Source organism: Talpa occidentalis, unplaced genomic scaffold (genome assembly GCF_014898055.3).
Source record: "Talpa occidentalis isolate TD23 unplaced genomic scaffold, MPIMG_talOcc4v2.1 talOcc4.7, whole genome shotgun sequence".
NCBI classification, from domain to species: Eukaryota; Metazoa; Chordata; class Mammalia; order Eulipotyphla; family Talpidae; genus Talpa; species Talpa occidentalis.
This window is the reverse complement of record NW_023605083.1, coordinates 132,437,104-132,452,495: the sequence shown is the minus strand read 5'-3', so window position 1 is coordinate 132,452,495 and position 15,392 is coordinate 132,437,104. Positions and strand designations below refer to the sequence as shown.

The following is a 15,392-nucleotide window of genomic DNA, read 5'->3' as shown; positions in this document are numbered from 1 at the left end:
CTTACCCCCTGTGCCACCAGGGAGGCCCATGACCTGCCTTTGTTCCTTTGGCTTGTCACCTGGGGCTCAGTTTCCTAACCTAAAACAGTGAGGCTGCTCAAGAGGTTACCTCTGAGCCGGCACCCATGACTGAGTTGATGGGCCTAGTGTGGAGGGAGGGTCTATGGGGACAGATTTGAGAAAGTTGTAGGCAACATGTTTACCAAGGATGTTCAAGTTTCCAATTAGGAAGTTTGGGGTATATAAGGAAATAAAGCAAATGAAACCGAAACTTTTAGCTACAGAGAAGAGATTGGTGGTTTCCAGGGGGTGGGGGTTAGAGGTGATTGGGTTCAATTTATGTGGCGTGGAGTGGAAATACGACTTTGGTGGTTATGATGCTGTGCAACACAGATGCTGGACTGGAGACGTTATAAATCAATGTCTCCTCAGACTTTTTTTTTTTTAAGATTTATTTATTTTACATACAAGAGCTGGGGTACAGGCCAGAGATGTGGGGGGTGAAAGGATTCACCAGAGAGTGTGGGGAATAGAACAGGAGACTGAGTGATATACACTGCTGAGGGGAGCAGCGGGTGAGGCAGGAGAGGTCTGCTGCGCCATGTGGGTTGCTCCCTGGCCAGCTGGGGATTGAACTCGTGCTGCAGAGGCTGCAGATTGCTTCATAGTGCGGTGCTTAACCCATTGTGCCACCAGGGAGGCCCCTCTCCTCAGACATTTTTGAAGGAAAGCTGAGGGTCTAGAAAGTGAAGTTGAATCATCTAAAAGTAAACATTAAACCCGCAGTCGGCAGAACCATTAGGTTTCCTTGGTGTTTTGCTATCCCAGGCCCGGCAGGTTCACCATCAAGTTCTAGCGATTTGAAGGAGCATTTTGGCGCCCTTGGCATCACTTTCACGGGTGTCAGTGGTAAAAGGGGAGACCAGCCAGCCGGTCGGCAGCAACTTGAGTCCCCCCAAATCTCTATCTCTTTTCTCTGGCGTTCTCTCGTGGCCTCTCCCTCTCGCAGCCCTTCGTCTGGGGGTGACATCGCCTTGTAGCCCTGACCTCGAGGCGCAGGTGTGCACACTGGCACATGCGCACACACCCATGCGCAGGTGTCCACAGTCAGGCACGCGCGCCCACACCCACAAGCCCAAGGCCGCAGGTGATAGCCACAGAGGCCAGCGGCTTAACAGCCTGACCAGCCTCATCCCCCTACACGTGGCGATGGGAGCTTTGACCCAGTTCGTGACTGCGGGGCGCAGTGAAGGAGCCCGGAGAGCAGTGGGGAACCCCGCGTTCTTAGGCCCCTGCTCCGAGCTTTAGTAATCACATCACCTTAGAAGGCCGAGCCAGGCTCCCCTTCGCAATGCTTGTTCCATTGGTTTGCAAATTCTGGGGTATCGGCTGGGGAACAGGAAGGTGGCCACTGGCTCAGATCTGAGTTTGCCATTTGTAGCTAAACAACCCGAGGCGGGCGTTGCAAGCAGCTGCCGCACCCACAAGCCGGGCTCCGCCAGGAACTCGCCTCTCAGGAGCGGGACCCGCTCTAACCACAGGGGCTCTGGGGTCCGGGTCTCAGGGGGGTACCGCATGGGGGCGCGCGCCCTCCGGCTCCGGGCCCCGCAGCCCCGGGGCTCGGTTCTGAGAAGGTGCCGCCAGGCCCGGGGTTAGCCCCCAGGTGCTCAGACAAGCCCCCCGCCCCACCCCACCCCGGTGCGTCGGGAGAGCCCCTGCGTGGCCCCGGGGCGGCCGCCTCCAGTAACTCTTGGGGTTCGCGGCTGGAGCGCGGGGGGCGACTGCAGGGGGCGCCGGCGTGCCCGCGGCCAAAGGGCAGTTTTCCGCCAGGAAAGCGCCCCCCCGACCCCCCGACCCCCCGCCGCCCCGCCGCCCCGCCGGGCCCGGGAGCCTCCCGTTCCGGCCGCCCGCCCCCCGCGCCGCATGCAAATTAGCCCGCGGCGGCCCCGCCCGCGCCCGCTCCGGAAACCGCCTTCCCGCGCCCCGGCCCCCCGCGCCCCCGGCCCCCCGCGATGGCGGCGGCGCGCGCGCGGCCCGTGCGGGTGCTGGTGGACATGGACGGGGTGCTGGCCGACTTCGAGGCCGGGCTGCTGCGCGGCTTCCGCCGCCGCTTCCCCGGGGAGCCCCACGTGCCGCTGGAGCAGCGCCGCGGCTTCCTCGCGCGCGACCAGTACCGGGCGCTGCGCCCCGACCTGGCGGTAGGAGAGGGGCGGGGGTGGGCGGCCCCCCCGGGAACCCCCGGCACCCCCACTTCGGAAGCCGCGGTTCCCCCGAGACAGGCGCTGGGGAGGGCCCCCCGGGACAGAGCCCCGCGGATCGGTCCCTGCGGCCCGCGCCGCGCGCCTCTGCCGGAGGCGGCGCCGGGCCCAGCGCGTGTCTTTCTCAGGACAAAGTGGCCAGTGTGTACGAGGCCCCGGGCTTCTTCCTGGACCTGGAGCCCATCCCCGGAGCCCTGGCCGCCATGCGCGAGATGGACGCCATGCGCGAGTGAGGCGGGCGGCCGGGGGCGGCCGGGGGCGGGCGGGGAGCGGGCCCCGCGCGCGCCGCCGGCTCTCACGCGCCTCCCCCCGCAGCACCGAGGTCTTCATCTGCACCAGCCCCCTGCTGAAGTACGACCACTGCGTGGGCGAGAAGGTGCGCCGCCCGCGCCCCCGGCACCCGGAGCGCCCAAGCCCTCATTTTAAAACAATGCTTTTCTAGGCTTAGCCCTGATTTCAGAAATAAAACCCAGCAGCCGCTAAGTGCGGGGTGGGGCGGGACGGGGGAAGCGGCATCTCTTAGGGGACCCCACTCACACCCGCTGGTTCACCGGCCCTGAATTCTGGGGCCCATCAAACCCTGCTGACGGCCTGTGTGTCCCCCACCAGTACCGCTGGGTAGAGAAGCACCTGGGGCCCCAGTTCGTGGAGCGCATCATCCTGACGAGGGACAAGACGCTGGTCTTGGGGGACCTGCTCATTGATGACAAGGACACCATTCGAGGTTGGGCCCGTGTTCGCGGCGGCCTCCAGGCACGGGCCTGCAGGCTGAGGGAGAGGGTGGGAAAAGCACCCGGCACCAGGTCACAGCAGGTACGCTTGGCCTTTCTCTCCTGTCCAGGCCAAGAGGCAACTCCGAGCTGGGAGCACATCTTGTTCACCTGCTGCCACAACCAGCACCTGGCCCTGCCCCCCACCAGGAGAAGGCTGCTCTCCTGGGGTGACAACTGGAGGGAGATCATAGACAGCAAACGGGGAGCCCTGCAGCTGGACCCAAAGGGCCCGGAGCTGCTGCGGGAATAAGCCGAGGGACACGACAGTGGGAGGGGAGGCAGACTGGCAGGGAACCCCAGCAGCACCCAGGGCAGGGCAGTGCCCCGGCTGGGCGGGAGATAGTGAGATGTGGTCTCACAGGCCAGCCGGCGGAGCCTCGTGGGACAGCCGGCCTGGAAACCTGGTGGGAAAACAGTCAGGAAACTTTTAATAAAACACTTTGGCTGATTGGGTTTTTGAAGGTCCTTTATTTGGGAAAGTAAGGGATAGGGCCCCCTGGGAGCGCGGGGGGGTGTTGGGATGGAGGCTGACGAGTTGGCCCAACTCCATGCCCTCCTGGATGCCATTACCCTGGCAACTGCTTTTCCTTAGCCCTAAGGGTCAAGCTTGAGATCAGGACCCCCACTGCTTCGAACCCCAACTTTCTATGGGGTCCTGTCCTGTCCCTGTGCTGACAGCACTCACTGTGACTGAGCCGCGCTTCACGCCAGGATCTGCGCCTCTTCTGCCCTGAGCACCCTTTTATCTGCATCCCCGAGGCCCTCCCGGGCCGGAGATGCACTTCTAGGGGCAGCAGACCCTCGCCAACCCTGATGGCAGAGGAGGGCCAGGGTGGTGAGGGGAGAAGGGTCATGTCTTTATTAAGGTGGATCATCACCCCCATGGCCTTGGTCTTAATGCCTGATGGCGATGTTAGTCATGGGGGCCACGCCACTCAGAGCAGGGCCCTAGCTAGCCTCAGTCCTTGAAGCCCTAACATGGCGTTTAGCAGACAGGGCCCTACAGAGAAACAGTTGACAGGTGGGCATTTGTCACCTCTAAACGGCCAGCCTGTAGAGTCTGGACGGCAGGTAGCCAGTCTCCAGAGCCCCAGAGTGAGTGTAACACCTTCGCATTTTCCCAGAGCCCCAGGAAACTCAGATCTTTAGTTTCTGGTCCTAAAGATGACTCCAGACCCCGGTGCAGGCAATTCTCCTAGGTGCAGGCCAAGCTCCTCCTCGTGAGCACCGCCTTCTGCACAGCCTCTGACCTAGGGTGCCAGCGGCTTACAGGAGGGTGAGCGCCTGGCAGGGGACTGCCCTTCACCTTCAGCTACTTGGCTGAGAGCAGGCCACCTGGGATTTCCGTCTCCACGGGTCTCAAGTCGAGCTTCCTCACTCACCTCCTAATACCTCATCACAGTGTAAATACCTATCATTTGGGCAAACTCACCTTTGAAATGGCCGGAAAGGCGCCATTTGGGAGAAGGTGCACAGTGGGAGCTATGCTGAGCTCCCAAAGGGAATTGGGTCTGTCTGGCATAAGGTTGCCATGGCCGTGAGGTCTCCTTAGATCAGGGCTGCTGTGGGGCCTCAGTCCTTGGCAGTGGGATACCCAGGGCAGAGTGAGCCTGCCAGCTGCGGGCTTCGGCCACCTGGCTGGGAGAACAGAAGTCTTCTAGGAAGATCTGGGCCAGGTTCCGGAGCCTGCTGTTGGCCGACAGAGAGAAGCGCAGCATGCACTGGACCACAGGCGTGGCGGTCAGCTCGGGGTGGGAGCTGGGGCCAGGCGAGCTCAGGTACATGATGGTGGTGACTGCCGACAGCACGGTCTCCTCGTTGGGACTGGACAGGCAGTTGATGATGAGAGGGACGCCCCCCGTCTGCAGGATGTACTCCTTGTTGGCCCTGTCTGGGCACAGGTTGCAGAGGCCTCCTGGGGAAGAGCAATGTGTGTGAACACCTGGGCCTGTGGCTCCTCCCGCCTCCCTCTGCCTTATGAGTCCCAGGCCTGGGAGAAGGTGTCCCTGGGACAAAGGTCTCCTGGCCTCTCTTTCAAAGTTCCTGCCACTGCCCAGCCTTTGGACCCGCCACTAAAACCTTCTTGGTTCAGCCAGCCCAGTAAAAAAAAAACAAACCCATAATACATCATCACTTTAGGAGAATTTTAACGTACAGGAAAGGTGACAGTTACATAGGTGTGTGTGTATATATATGTATACATAGGTGTATGTGTGTATATATACACATATATACATATACACATATATATGCACACACATATCAAAAAATGTATCAAATCGAACCCTTTAAATACGTAGTTTACGATGTCAAGGCTATCTCCATAAAGCTGTTAAAAAATTAGAAAGCCAAACACAGGCCATCTCAATCTACTGCCCATTTAACATTTGCTTTTCATTTTGCAATTTTTGAGTACATATATTTAAGCAAAATCTGATACTCTCCTGTTTTGTAGACCAGCGGTTTCGCTTATGTATTGTAAGCATCATTCCATGCCAATAAACCCGTCCCGGCATCACTGAGCAGCCTTGAGCCACCGCCAGGGACGCCCCGCACCTGCCGTGGGCGGCAGGTCCTGGTCACTTGCTTTAGTTCAACGTCATTTTATAACGCTGGTGAGCAGCAATCCCTGCTGACACTGCCGACCTGATTGAAAGACCTGCTTTCTCTATACGTTGTTTCGATAGGGGGAGGTTTTCACTTGATGTCCTGTCAAGGACTTAAATCAGAACTCACTGTGATTTATTAAGAGGTCAGAGGGCTGAACACCATTTTCTCATGACTATTCCTAGGAGTCTAGGGACAAAAGAAAAGGCCAGAGTGAGACTGTGGTCTGGATGAAAGAACCCACTGACTGCTCAGGTAGTATGGCCAGGACCCCATTCTCTCAGGTGGCTATAAGCACTGTTTCCGCCAATTTAGTGACCTCTTGGCCCAGGGGACAAATGCCAACTGCCTGGGGCTCGCTCTGCATAGCACTGGCCAGTGCTGGAGGCTGACATCCTGGCATTGGGAGGGAGGGAGAGAGCTTCCTTCGGTGGAGGCCCCAGGGGCAGGTCTGGCCCAGGAAGGGCTCCCAGCTCATTTGCATCACATGCCTGACCAAGCAGGAGTCAGGGCCACAGCCCAGCCCATTCCCCTGCTTCTCCAAAATCAAAGAGGACTTTCCCCAGGCTCAGACCCAACCAGGATACCCTCCCCAGCAAGAGGAAACTGTGCCTCTGGGGGGGGAATCCCTGGCAGAATCCTGGTCAGTTTGAGTCCTGCTCTAGGGAAACATTTTAGAGGTTTTATTCACTTGGCCTTCCCAATGCACTTGGAATAAAATGAACCCCCTCCGTGTCTTCACTGACCTGTACCATCCAGTTTGGTCCATCGCCCCCTCCCTGGCAGTCACCAACCTCTGCCCACCCTGGGGACCTTTAAGGTCTCATATCCCACATGCTGCCACCCTCGTGCTGGTAACCAGCACTTCTCTACTCTCTCTGGAGTCACCCACGAGCCGCACCCTGCATGCCCAGGGCACTACCCTCATCGCCCCATTGCATTTTCTTTCTATGCTTAGAACTAAGATCATTGGCAGATTTGTTTTCTTCTCTCTGCCCACCAGCACCCACTAGAAGGTACGTGCCCTGGGAGCAAGATCGTGGCTTTCTTTATTCCGCCCTGTCCTCAGTGCCTGGTGCGGGAGGCAGTCAACAAATACTTGCTGAAAGAGTTTTCAAGCAGCAAGCAGGGGAGCAGGGGCTGCGAGAGCTGCAGAGGCTTGGGGCAGGCTGGGATGCCTTCCTGAGACCGTCTGCCTTGGGATGCTGCAGTTCTGGGATCCTGGTGTGGCTGACAGGACACCTCTGAGCCTGAGGAGCAACCCTGGACCATGGGGAGGGGAGACCCAGCACACTGTTTGGGAGGACCTTCCTGGTGGGACACTCGAGACCTTCCTCCCACCTCAGCACCCATCACCCCTGCGGGGCCCTCCTGTCCACTGTCTGTCCCCACCACTGGGCACCATCTGGCGGGTCCCTGCTTGCTGGTTTACCTCTGCATCAGGTGCCTGCAAATGTGATGGATACTTACTGGACACATTCTGAGAACAGGACCAAACCCCGCAAACCCCATTAATGGAAAAAGCTGACGGGGGTGTGGGGGGTGGGAGGGGAGGGATTGGTGTCAGAATGGGGGGGGGGTTGCAATTGTATGGGGAATATAAAAATAAAATTTATCATTAAAAAATAAATAAAATAGGGCCTCCCCGGTGGTGCAGCGGTTGAGCACTGGGTTGCGAAGCTGCCCGCAGCCTCTGCAGCGCCAGTTCGATCCCCGGCTGCCGGGTGAGGGTCCCACATGGCCGCAGACCTCTCCTGCCGCCCACTGCTCCCCTCAGCAGTGTACTTCGGTCCTTCTGCCTGTTCTGCTCCCCGCTCTGGCTCTGGTGAATTCTCTCACCCTCCCGCGCTTCTGACTGTACCCAGTGCTTGTATAAATAAACAAACAAACAAATAAATAAATAAATCTTTAAAAAAAAAATAAATAAATAAATAAATAAAATAAAATAAATAAATCTTTAAAAAAAAAAAAAAAAAGCTGAGTAACTTGTCCAAAGGTGATGGAGAACTCTTTGTCACTCCCATGGAAAGTCCCTCTAGAAGACACAAGGACAACTAATCCCGCCACGGGCAGATGCCAGGCTCAGCCAGGAGGGACAAGTGGGAAGGCTCTGGTGCGCTTCTCAGACACGTCTACACCTCTTGTGAGCTGAGAGCCGGGAACCAGCTTCCTACCACAGCGCACGCAACTTGGGGGGTGGGGGGGTGGGCAGGGGCCTTATCTCTGCTGTGAGTGAGATACGATGAAGCCTGAGTCACTCTCTGGCTGGTGAGTCATCTCTCACCCAGGTGTGCTGGGTGGGGCACTGCCACCCTGCCCAGGGCATAATCTGCAGGGGGTGGGGCAGGAGAAGGCCCCAGCTGCTCCTATCTGGGGACCTGGCAGGCCTCTGAGGGTGTTTAGCCTCCTGGACCCCCAACGCAGGGAACTCTCTACACCCCTCTGCCTTTCGGCAGTGACCCAAGAGGAGAAGAGTGAGGGCCTGGGAAGAGAAGAGCCTCAAGGGGCAAGAGGCCAAGTTGGAGAATCGAAGGTGGAGATAGGACCCATAAGAGGGGAGGCCATGCTGCAGTGAGCTTCCCTCCCGTGCCCATTTCTGTGAACTCACCCTGAAGAACAAAGGAGGGTGATAGAAAAACAATGCAGAACCTGGAAGCACCCTCCATAATGCCCAGTGACAGCAGGCTGGTTAACTACATCAGGCACATTTGTCGAGCAAAAAATGACATAGTTCTGTGCCTCCCCGATGGCACAGTGGGTTGAGTGCAGCGCTCTGAAGCTGTCCACAGCTTCTGTAGTGCCGGTTCGATTCCCGGGGCCGGCCAGGGAGATTCCCACATGGCGTGGCAGACCTTTCCTGTCTCGCCTGCTGCTCCCCTCAGCAGTGTATTTCGTTAGTCTGCCTGTTCTGTTTCCCGCTCTGTTTGCGGTGAATCCTCTCACCCTCCCATGCATCTGGCCTGCACCCCAGTTCTTGTATAAAAATAAATCTTTAAAAAAAAAAGAGGCAAAAGGAAAAGATATTCATAGACAGAGAACTTGCCTTAGAATCTAAAGAACTCCTTCCAGCATATCAATAAAAGGTGAAAACAAAAAATGAGCAAAAATATTTCAACAAACTTTCACAAAAAGGTCAATATAGATGAACATGTGCTCATTATTTTTCAGAGAAATGAAAATTAAATTGATAACAAGATGTCGCTGACCACACACCCGCCATGACGGCTAAAACGAAGAGGGCAGGCAACACCAAGTGCAGACAGGGGCAGGCTATGTTTTTATGGACAGTGTGCCACGGCATGATTGTTTTCGGAAACAATTTGGCAGCTTCTAATAAAGTTAAACATATATTCATTCACCCTATGACTCAGCAACTCTACTCCTATGGGAACCCCAGAAAAGTGAGTACATATGTGTACAAGAAGACCTGCATAAAAAAAGATCATAACAGCCCCATTCATAGAGGATCCCAACTGGAAACAAGGCAAATCTTCATCACAGGTGAATGGATGAGCAAATTGTGGTCCATTCATTCAAAGACCTGAACTGCTGATACTTTAACAATTTGTTGTTTTTTTTTTAATATTTATTTATTTATGCATACAAGAGCTGGGGTACAGGCCAGAGATGCGGGGGTGAGAGTATCCACCAGAGACAGAGTGGGGAATAGAACAGGCAGATTGACTGAAGTACACTGCTGAGGGGAGCAGCGGGCAAGTCAGAAGAGGTCTGCTGCACCATGTGGGTAGCTCCCTGGCTGGCCGGGGATTGAACTCGTGCTGCAGAGGCTGCGTACAGCATCATAGGTTGCATCTTAACCCTTGTGCCACCAGGGAGGCCCTGATACTTTAAAAATTTGGATGAATCTCAGTAACACTGAGAGAAAGAAAGCAGACACAAGAGTTCACCCTATGTGATTCTAGGTACATGAAGCTCAAGAACACACATGTCCCATGGGGGTGGGAGGGGAGAAGTTGGGAAATGGGTGTCTTGGGGTAGGAGATACTAACTGGGAGAGCCTGTAGGAGACATTTCTGGGGAGATGGACACATCTTCTATCTTAAATGCTGAGTACATAAAACTGTACTGAGTTTAAAAAAAAAACACATCAAGCTGACACTTGATATGTGCATTTTACTGTGATGATCACGCTGTAATTTAAAAAAATGATTACCAAACAAAAAGGACAAGCTCTGACTGGCTGATGAACATGTTTTGGGCAAATCAGAAGAGGCAGAGAGAAACAACAGGCAAAAACAGGGCCCTCCTAGGAAGCAGGAGGCTCAGGCGGCCCTCAGTAGAGGCAAAAGAGAAAACTCAAGTGCTCCTGGGCTGAGACAGCCAGAGGTTCAGAGAGGTCAGGCAGGGGACTCTGGATGGATCACACAGCAAGTAGGGCATGGGGTGCTGGGAGATTAGGTCACGCAGACAAGTGCTTCGCCAGGACTGGCGCCTGGGCCTGGGCAGGGCTTCCCGCCCCCCCCCCCCGCCCCCCACGAGGGCACTGGGCTGGCTGTAGTCCATCCCGCAGGTGAAGCCACTCTGGGATGGGGGACGACAGATATAGAAGTATATGCGCACATTTGGGGGCTAAGGGGGAAAGACCAAGAATGGAGGGGAGAGCTCTCTGAAAAGACCTTGCAGAACAGTTCTGCCTTACACCGAGGAAGCTTTCATATGATAAACAACAGTAAACTACATGGAAAGAAAAAAAAAAATCATGGCTTTTCTACCTCTGATTGAGATAGGTCACGTCTACAAATTTATTGCAAAATGACACACAAATCAGGTTCCCCAGGGCAGCAGTGGTGAGAGCGGCCAGACAGAAGCTGATTGTCCAGCCCCAGGCGGAGGCGGTGCTAACTGACCAGCACAGGGAACCAGGCAGCTCTGTGTGAATGGATGCTGCAGGTGCACCGACATACAACATTGGAGAAATTAAAAAAAGAAGCAGGACGGACCTCCCTGACGGCGCAAGGGGTTAAGTCTAAGCACTATGAAGCTATTTGCAGCCTCTGCAGCACCAGTTTGATCCCCGGCCAGGGAGCTGCCCACATGGCGCAGCAGACCTCTCCTGACTCACCCGCTGCTCCCCTCAGCAGTGTGTTTCAGTCAATTCGCCCGTTCTGTCTCTGATGAATCCACTCACCCCCTGCACCTCTGGCCTGTACCTCAGTTCCCACATGCATAAATAATTAAATCTTGAAAAAAAAAAAAGCAGGACATATAAACGTGGTCTAACACTGTCATATTTGTAGACCATGCAAAAAAGCAGATGCGTAAACAAATACATATTTGTTTGGAAATCCCAAACCTATCTCTGGGAGGATACACAAGAAACTAGGAAGAGAGGATGCCTCCAGGAAAGGCTCCAGAGACATCGCCTTTAGAATTTAGTAATGTGAACAATGTAGTCACGTAAATTATATTCACATAAATTGATCTCTCTTTCTCTCTCTCTTTCTGGGACTAGGACAGGGAGTTGGTCTCTACCAGTCAAGGAGGGATGGCAGAGGCCAACCTGGTCCAAGTGAGGATGCCCAGGAGACAGCCTCCCGGGCGAGGGAGGGAGAAGCAGTGGGGTAAGAACTGATGGTACCACCTCCTCTTAAGGGGATCCTGCCGTGAGCTAATGGCTGAGGAATCTCTTTGAAGCAGAAGACCCCAGTCTAAATGACCCATGACAAGAGGTGCAGAGGAGCCCCAGAATCAGTGTGGGTCCAGTGGGCATCCCAGAGCTGCCGCTGAAATCTAGGTGACCAGAGCAAGCAGCTCTGCTTCTTGAAGCCTCGGTTTCCTCAGCAGTCAAGTGGGCAGAGAGTTAAGAAGGACAAAGTCTCCTCCCTGGCACACAGCAGGACCAAGCACACCTGTTTATAGCCCCAGAGGTGGGCACAGAGCTGTAACTGCAACCCACACATACAGAAAATACAGCCATTTAACAGACGGATAGCAGTTGCCACGTGACCAGTGCAGAGGTCAACCAACAAAACACTGTCAGCAATTCAGCCTCTGCAGGTCCCTCCTAGATCCAATTCTCTCCTTCCATCAGAGATGGACACCTTCCTGATTTGTAATCATTTAATAAAACAAATTTTAATTGATAAGTAGGACCTGGACATTTTTTATTTATACAAGAACCAGGGTATAGGCCAGATGTGCGGGAGGGTGAGAGGACTCACCAGAGACAGAGCGGGAAACAAAACAGGCAGACAGATGAAATACACTGCTGAGGGGAGCAACGGGTGAGACAGGAGAGGTCTGCCGTGCCATATGGGACCCTCGCCGGCCAGCCGGGATCGAACCGGCGCTGCAGAGGCTGCGGACAACTTCATAGCAGTGCTCAACCGCCTGCACCACCAGGGGAGGCCCTCTGGAAATTTTTTAATTAAAAAAATTTTAGTATTGGGCCTCCCTGGTGGCTCAAAGGGTTAAGCACAATGCTATGAAGCAATCCACAGCCTCTGCGGCACCAGTTTGATCCCCAGCTGGTCAGGGAGCTACCCACATGGCACAGCAGACCTCTCCTGTCCCTCCTGCTGCTCCCCTCAGCAGTGTGTTTCAGTCGGTCTGTCTGTTCTGTTCCCTACTCTGTCTCTGGTAAATCCTCTCACCTCCCACCCCACACCTCTGGCCTGTACCCCCAGTTCTTTTATGCATAAATATATCTTTTAAAAAAAATTTTACTATCCACACAAGTGGAATCACGTTGCCTGTTATGACGTGCCTGGCACAAGAGATACATCGTTTACTTAACATTATGTGTGCAAGATTACCGCAGGGAGCTGTGGACTCATTTACAGCACCCCACAGCGCTGGTCTCCATTCTACTATTGTGTCTCCATTGTGGGGCTGTTACAGCCTGTTTGGAGGTGCATGTTCCCTGAGTATAACGTAACCGTTGGGGGTGTGCTACCTTCGGTTGTGCTAAATACTGTCTTCCGAGAAAGGCCCCTGAGGTTTTGTTTATACTTTTGTTTAGAGGAAAAATAGCCAATTTTTAAAATGTGTTCATTTCTTGCATTTGAAGTATTCCTCCAGGATGTCCTTGGCCTGGGACACTTTGCCGCAGACCTTAACTACCACACAGCTGCACCCTATACTTGGGTTTCCCTTCTCTGTCAATTTTAGAGGAGTCCCCAACCCCTAGCTGTGCTGTCATCAGCCGTAACTGGGTTGATCTGGTGTCCACCACAACGGGCCTCTGCCAACCCGACAGACACAGCTTACCAGCTGCATGCAGCACACAAAGACGGGCTTGGCGCTCGGCTAGGCGCTCAGCTCTGCAAATTCTGCGTCCTGGACTGTTGTGGGTAAGGGCGGTCTTCAGCATTTCTTCTCAGGCAGTAGTAACATGCATTACACCCGTAGCAGCAATGACTTCCTCAGCCATGGCAGTGGGTTAGGTTTCCGATGGCGAATCCTGAATGCACAGGGGTCTCCACCTCCACCCAACTCAGTGGGCAGAGAAAGAGCAGTGAGCATTTCCCAGCAGTTTCCTGAGCACCACCACCATCTGGTGGCAGCTCTATGTATTTCAGGAAATAGAACTCAGGAAAGCAAGTCAACCTGAGATCTCAGAGGCCATCTCCTTGAATCCCGCGTTAGTAACAAAACTGTCAAACATTCTGTGATGTCCTAGGTTTTGGTGAGTTGTCATGGAAACCACTCATGAACATTAGCAAGCCAGAAAGATGCAGAGGAAACAAAGAACAAGGTTAGGAAGACACCCGGACTTTGGGCCTTGGCTCTGTCAGCTGGGTCCCCTGGGCCGGAACTGGAAGGCAAGACTGAAACGGTGAGCCTTGGGCAATGGACCTAAGCTCACCTCGAGTTGCCTCCTCAAATGGAGAAAACCTAGCACTACCTGCTGTGCCTCTGCCAGAGAGCGTAGAAGAAACCCTTTCTCCTCCTGCTCCATTTTATGGTTCTGTTTATTCCTTCAGAATCTCAGCTTTTTTGTTTGTGCACTGCCCATCTCCCCAAGGATAGAAAGCTCCTGGATGATGAATCCATCTTCCCAATTTGTCCACCCTCTCTCCAGCATTTAGAACAGTACTGTACTCACACAGTACATGCTCAGCAAGCAAGTCAACAGGTCCCAGATCATACCAACTACAGGAGCCATCAGCTACATGTCCCATACAAGTCACCTCTACTTCTCTTGATATTAAAAATTTTTTTTTTTTTTTTTTTTTTTTTTTTTATAGAGGCATGCTTTATTTATTTGTTTGCTGGTTTGCTTGTTTGTTTTGTTTATACATGCACTGGGTACAGTCAGAAGCGCGGGAGGGCGAGAGAATTCACCAGAGCCAGAGCGGGGAGCAGAGCAGTCAGAAGGACCGAAGTACACTGCTGAGGGGAGCAGCGGGCGGCAGGAGAGGTCTGCGCGCCATGTGGGACCCTCCTCCGGTGGCCGGGGAGCAGCCGGGGATCGAACCGGCCGCGGGCAGCTTCGCAAACCAGCGCTCAACCGCTGCGCCACCGGGGAGGCCCTTGATATTAAAAATTTTAAGTAGGGGGCCTCCCTGGTGGTGCAGGGGTTAAGCACCGCACTATGAAGCAATCCGCGGCCTCTGTAGCGCGAGTTTGATCTGCTGGCCAGGGAGCAACCCACATGGCACAGCAGACCTCTCCTGTCCCCCTGCTGTTCCCCTCAGCAGTGTATTTCAGTCAGTCTGCCTGTTCTGTTCCCCACTCTGTCTCTGGTAAATCCTCTCAGCCCCCGCAACTCTGGCCAGCTCTTGTATACCCCAGCTCTTGTATGCATAAATAAATATGCATATACCCCAGCTCTTGTATGCATAAATAAATCTTTAAAAAAATTTTAAAGTAAAGCTTTTTTTTTTTTAAAAGAGCACTAAACATTTTTCCCTCCAAGCACCTTCAGTCCATTCCCTCATTTATATTATCATTCCCTCATCTCTAAGCAGGGGGAAGGGTGGACATGCAGAGGGAGGCCTGGGCAGTGAGTTCCAGAACTAACTCAAGGTAGCTGCCTGTGACATACACAAGACAACCCCGGAGGCGGCACAGACACGTGAAGGTTTGCAGCTGAGCAACTGTCTTCCTTTCCCGACAAATCACGGTTAACTCTCCCACATCCCACTGGCATGTGGGCGGTCGGTCGCATTCTTACCAATAGCAAACTCCACGAGGGTCTCATTCTCCTCCGACAGCGAATCGAGGAATAAATCCAGGACCTGCAGCTGCCTGAGATACTGGTAGTTGCTGGGGTCATAGGCGAAGTTGGCTAGGTTGGCCAGGACTTGCTCCTTGGCGTCTGCAGCGGGAAAGAGACACTGGAGGCAGGTCCGGGGCGACCTCGACCTGGCCCCGACCCCGACCCCGCCGCTCTCACCTTGGCTCTCAGTCTCCTGGAATTCCGTGACCAGCGCCTGCAGGTAGCCCAGCCGCCCGACGTGGGGGTCTACCTTGGGCTTCTGGGCCATGGCCGGGCGGCGGGACCCCCGGGGGGCGGGCAGGAGTGTGAGGTGAGGCCGGCGCGTCGGGCTAAACCTCTCCGGGCCAGGCGGGCCCGACCCTGGCAAGCGGGTCCTCTCCCGGGCTCGGGCCTGCAGTCACTTGCAGCTGTAGGTGGGGTGAGGGGAGAGGAGCGGGGTCTCAGGACACGGTAAAAGCTAGGCGTGAAAATCTCCAGTGGGGCGCCGGGCTCGAGAAGCCGGCAGCGAGGCAGAGCGGGGGTCGCGCGGCCCAGACTGACAGCGAGTTCGGCTGCCGGCCGGTTCCGGCT

General features: G+C 54.8%; 2 protein-coding genes and 1 pseudogene across 4 annotated transcripts; 1 reads left to right on the top strand and 2 right to left on the bottom strand.

Annotated features, from left to right (window-relative positions):
• Window positions 1-2,022: 2,022 nt before the first annotated feature.
• NT5C (5', 3'-nucleotidase, cytosolic) lies at window positions 2,023-3,504 on the top strand. The gene is made up of 5 exons (XM_037493693.2): window positions 2,023-2,198; window positions 2,387-2,487; window positions 2,574-2,634; window positions 2,868-2,982; window positions 3,100-3,504. Exons 1-5 carry the CDS (start codon window positions 2,055-2,057, stop codon window positions 3,279-3,281), a joined length of 603 nt encoding a protein of 200 aa, XP_037349590.1. The 5' UTR covers window positions 2,023-2,054; the 3' UTR covers window positions 3,282-3,504.
• ARMC7 (armadillo repeat containing 7) lies at window positions 3,487-15,368 on the bottom strand. 3 transcript variants are annotated; one of them, XR_005121961.1, is made up of 4 exons: window positions 15,000-15,368; window positions 14,778-14,921; window positions 5,768-5,827; window positions 4,908-4,946 (listed from the first exon to the last, which is right to left on the bottom strand). XR_005121961.1 is itself a non-coding variant. In XM_037493694.1 (3 exons), the coding sequence occupies exons 1-3, from the start codon at window positions 15,088-15,090 to the stop codon at window positions 4,585-4,587; spliced, it is 597 nt and encodes a 198-aa protein (XP_037349591.1). In that variant the 5' UTR covers window positions 15,091-15,368; the 3' UTR covers window positions 3,487-4,584. The 3 variants fall into 3 exon arrangements, 2 of the variants coding, with proteins under 2 accessions (XP_037349591.1, XP_037349592.1); XM_037493694.1 differs by lacking the exon at window positions 5,768-5,827 and having other exon boundaries at window positions 3,487-4,946; XM_037493695.1 differs by lacking the exon at window positions 5,768-5,827 and having other exon boundaries at window positions 4,806-4,946; window positions 14,842-14,921.
• Window positions 12,299-13,819, bottom strand: LOC119231881 (40S ribosomal protein S12-like; annotated as a pseudogene).
• Window positions 15,369-15,392: the final 24 nt, after the last annotated feature.

What these genes read in the sequence shown, in the direction of transcription:
- NT5C (XM_037493693.2), top strand. Translation starts at nt 2,055, where the DNA reads ATGGACGGGGTGCTGGCCGACTTCGAGGCCGGGCTGCTGCGCGGCTTC. An exon ending in ACCACTGCGTGGGCGAGAAG is followed by an intron (nt 2,635 to 2,867) that starts GTGCGCCGCCCG and finishes GTCCCCCACCAG; the next exon opens with TACCGCTGGGTAGAGAAGCA. An exon ending in TGACAAGGACACCATTCGAG is followed by an intron (nt 2,983 to 3,099) that starts GTTGGGCCCGTG and finishes TCTCCTGTCCAG; the next exon opens with GCCAAGAGGCAACTCCGAGC.
- ARMC7 (XM_037493694.1), bottom strand. Translation starts at nt 15,090, where the DNA reads ATGGCCCAGAAGCCCAAGGTAGACCCCCACGTCGGGCGGCTGGGCTAC. An exon ending in CCAGGAGACTGAGAGCCAAG is followed by an intron (nt 14,922 to 14,999) that starts GTGAGAGCGGCG and finishes TTCCCGCTGCAG; the next exon opens with ACGCCAAGGAGCAAGTCCTG. An exon ending in CCTCGTGGAGTTTGCTATTG is followed by an intron (nt 4,947 to 14,777) that starts GTAAGAATGCGA and finishes GCTCTTCCCCAG; the next exon opens with GAGGCCTCTGCAACCTGTGC.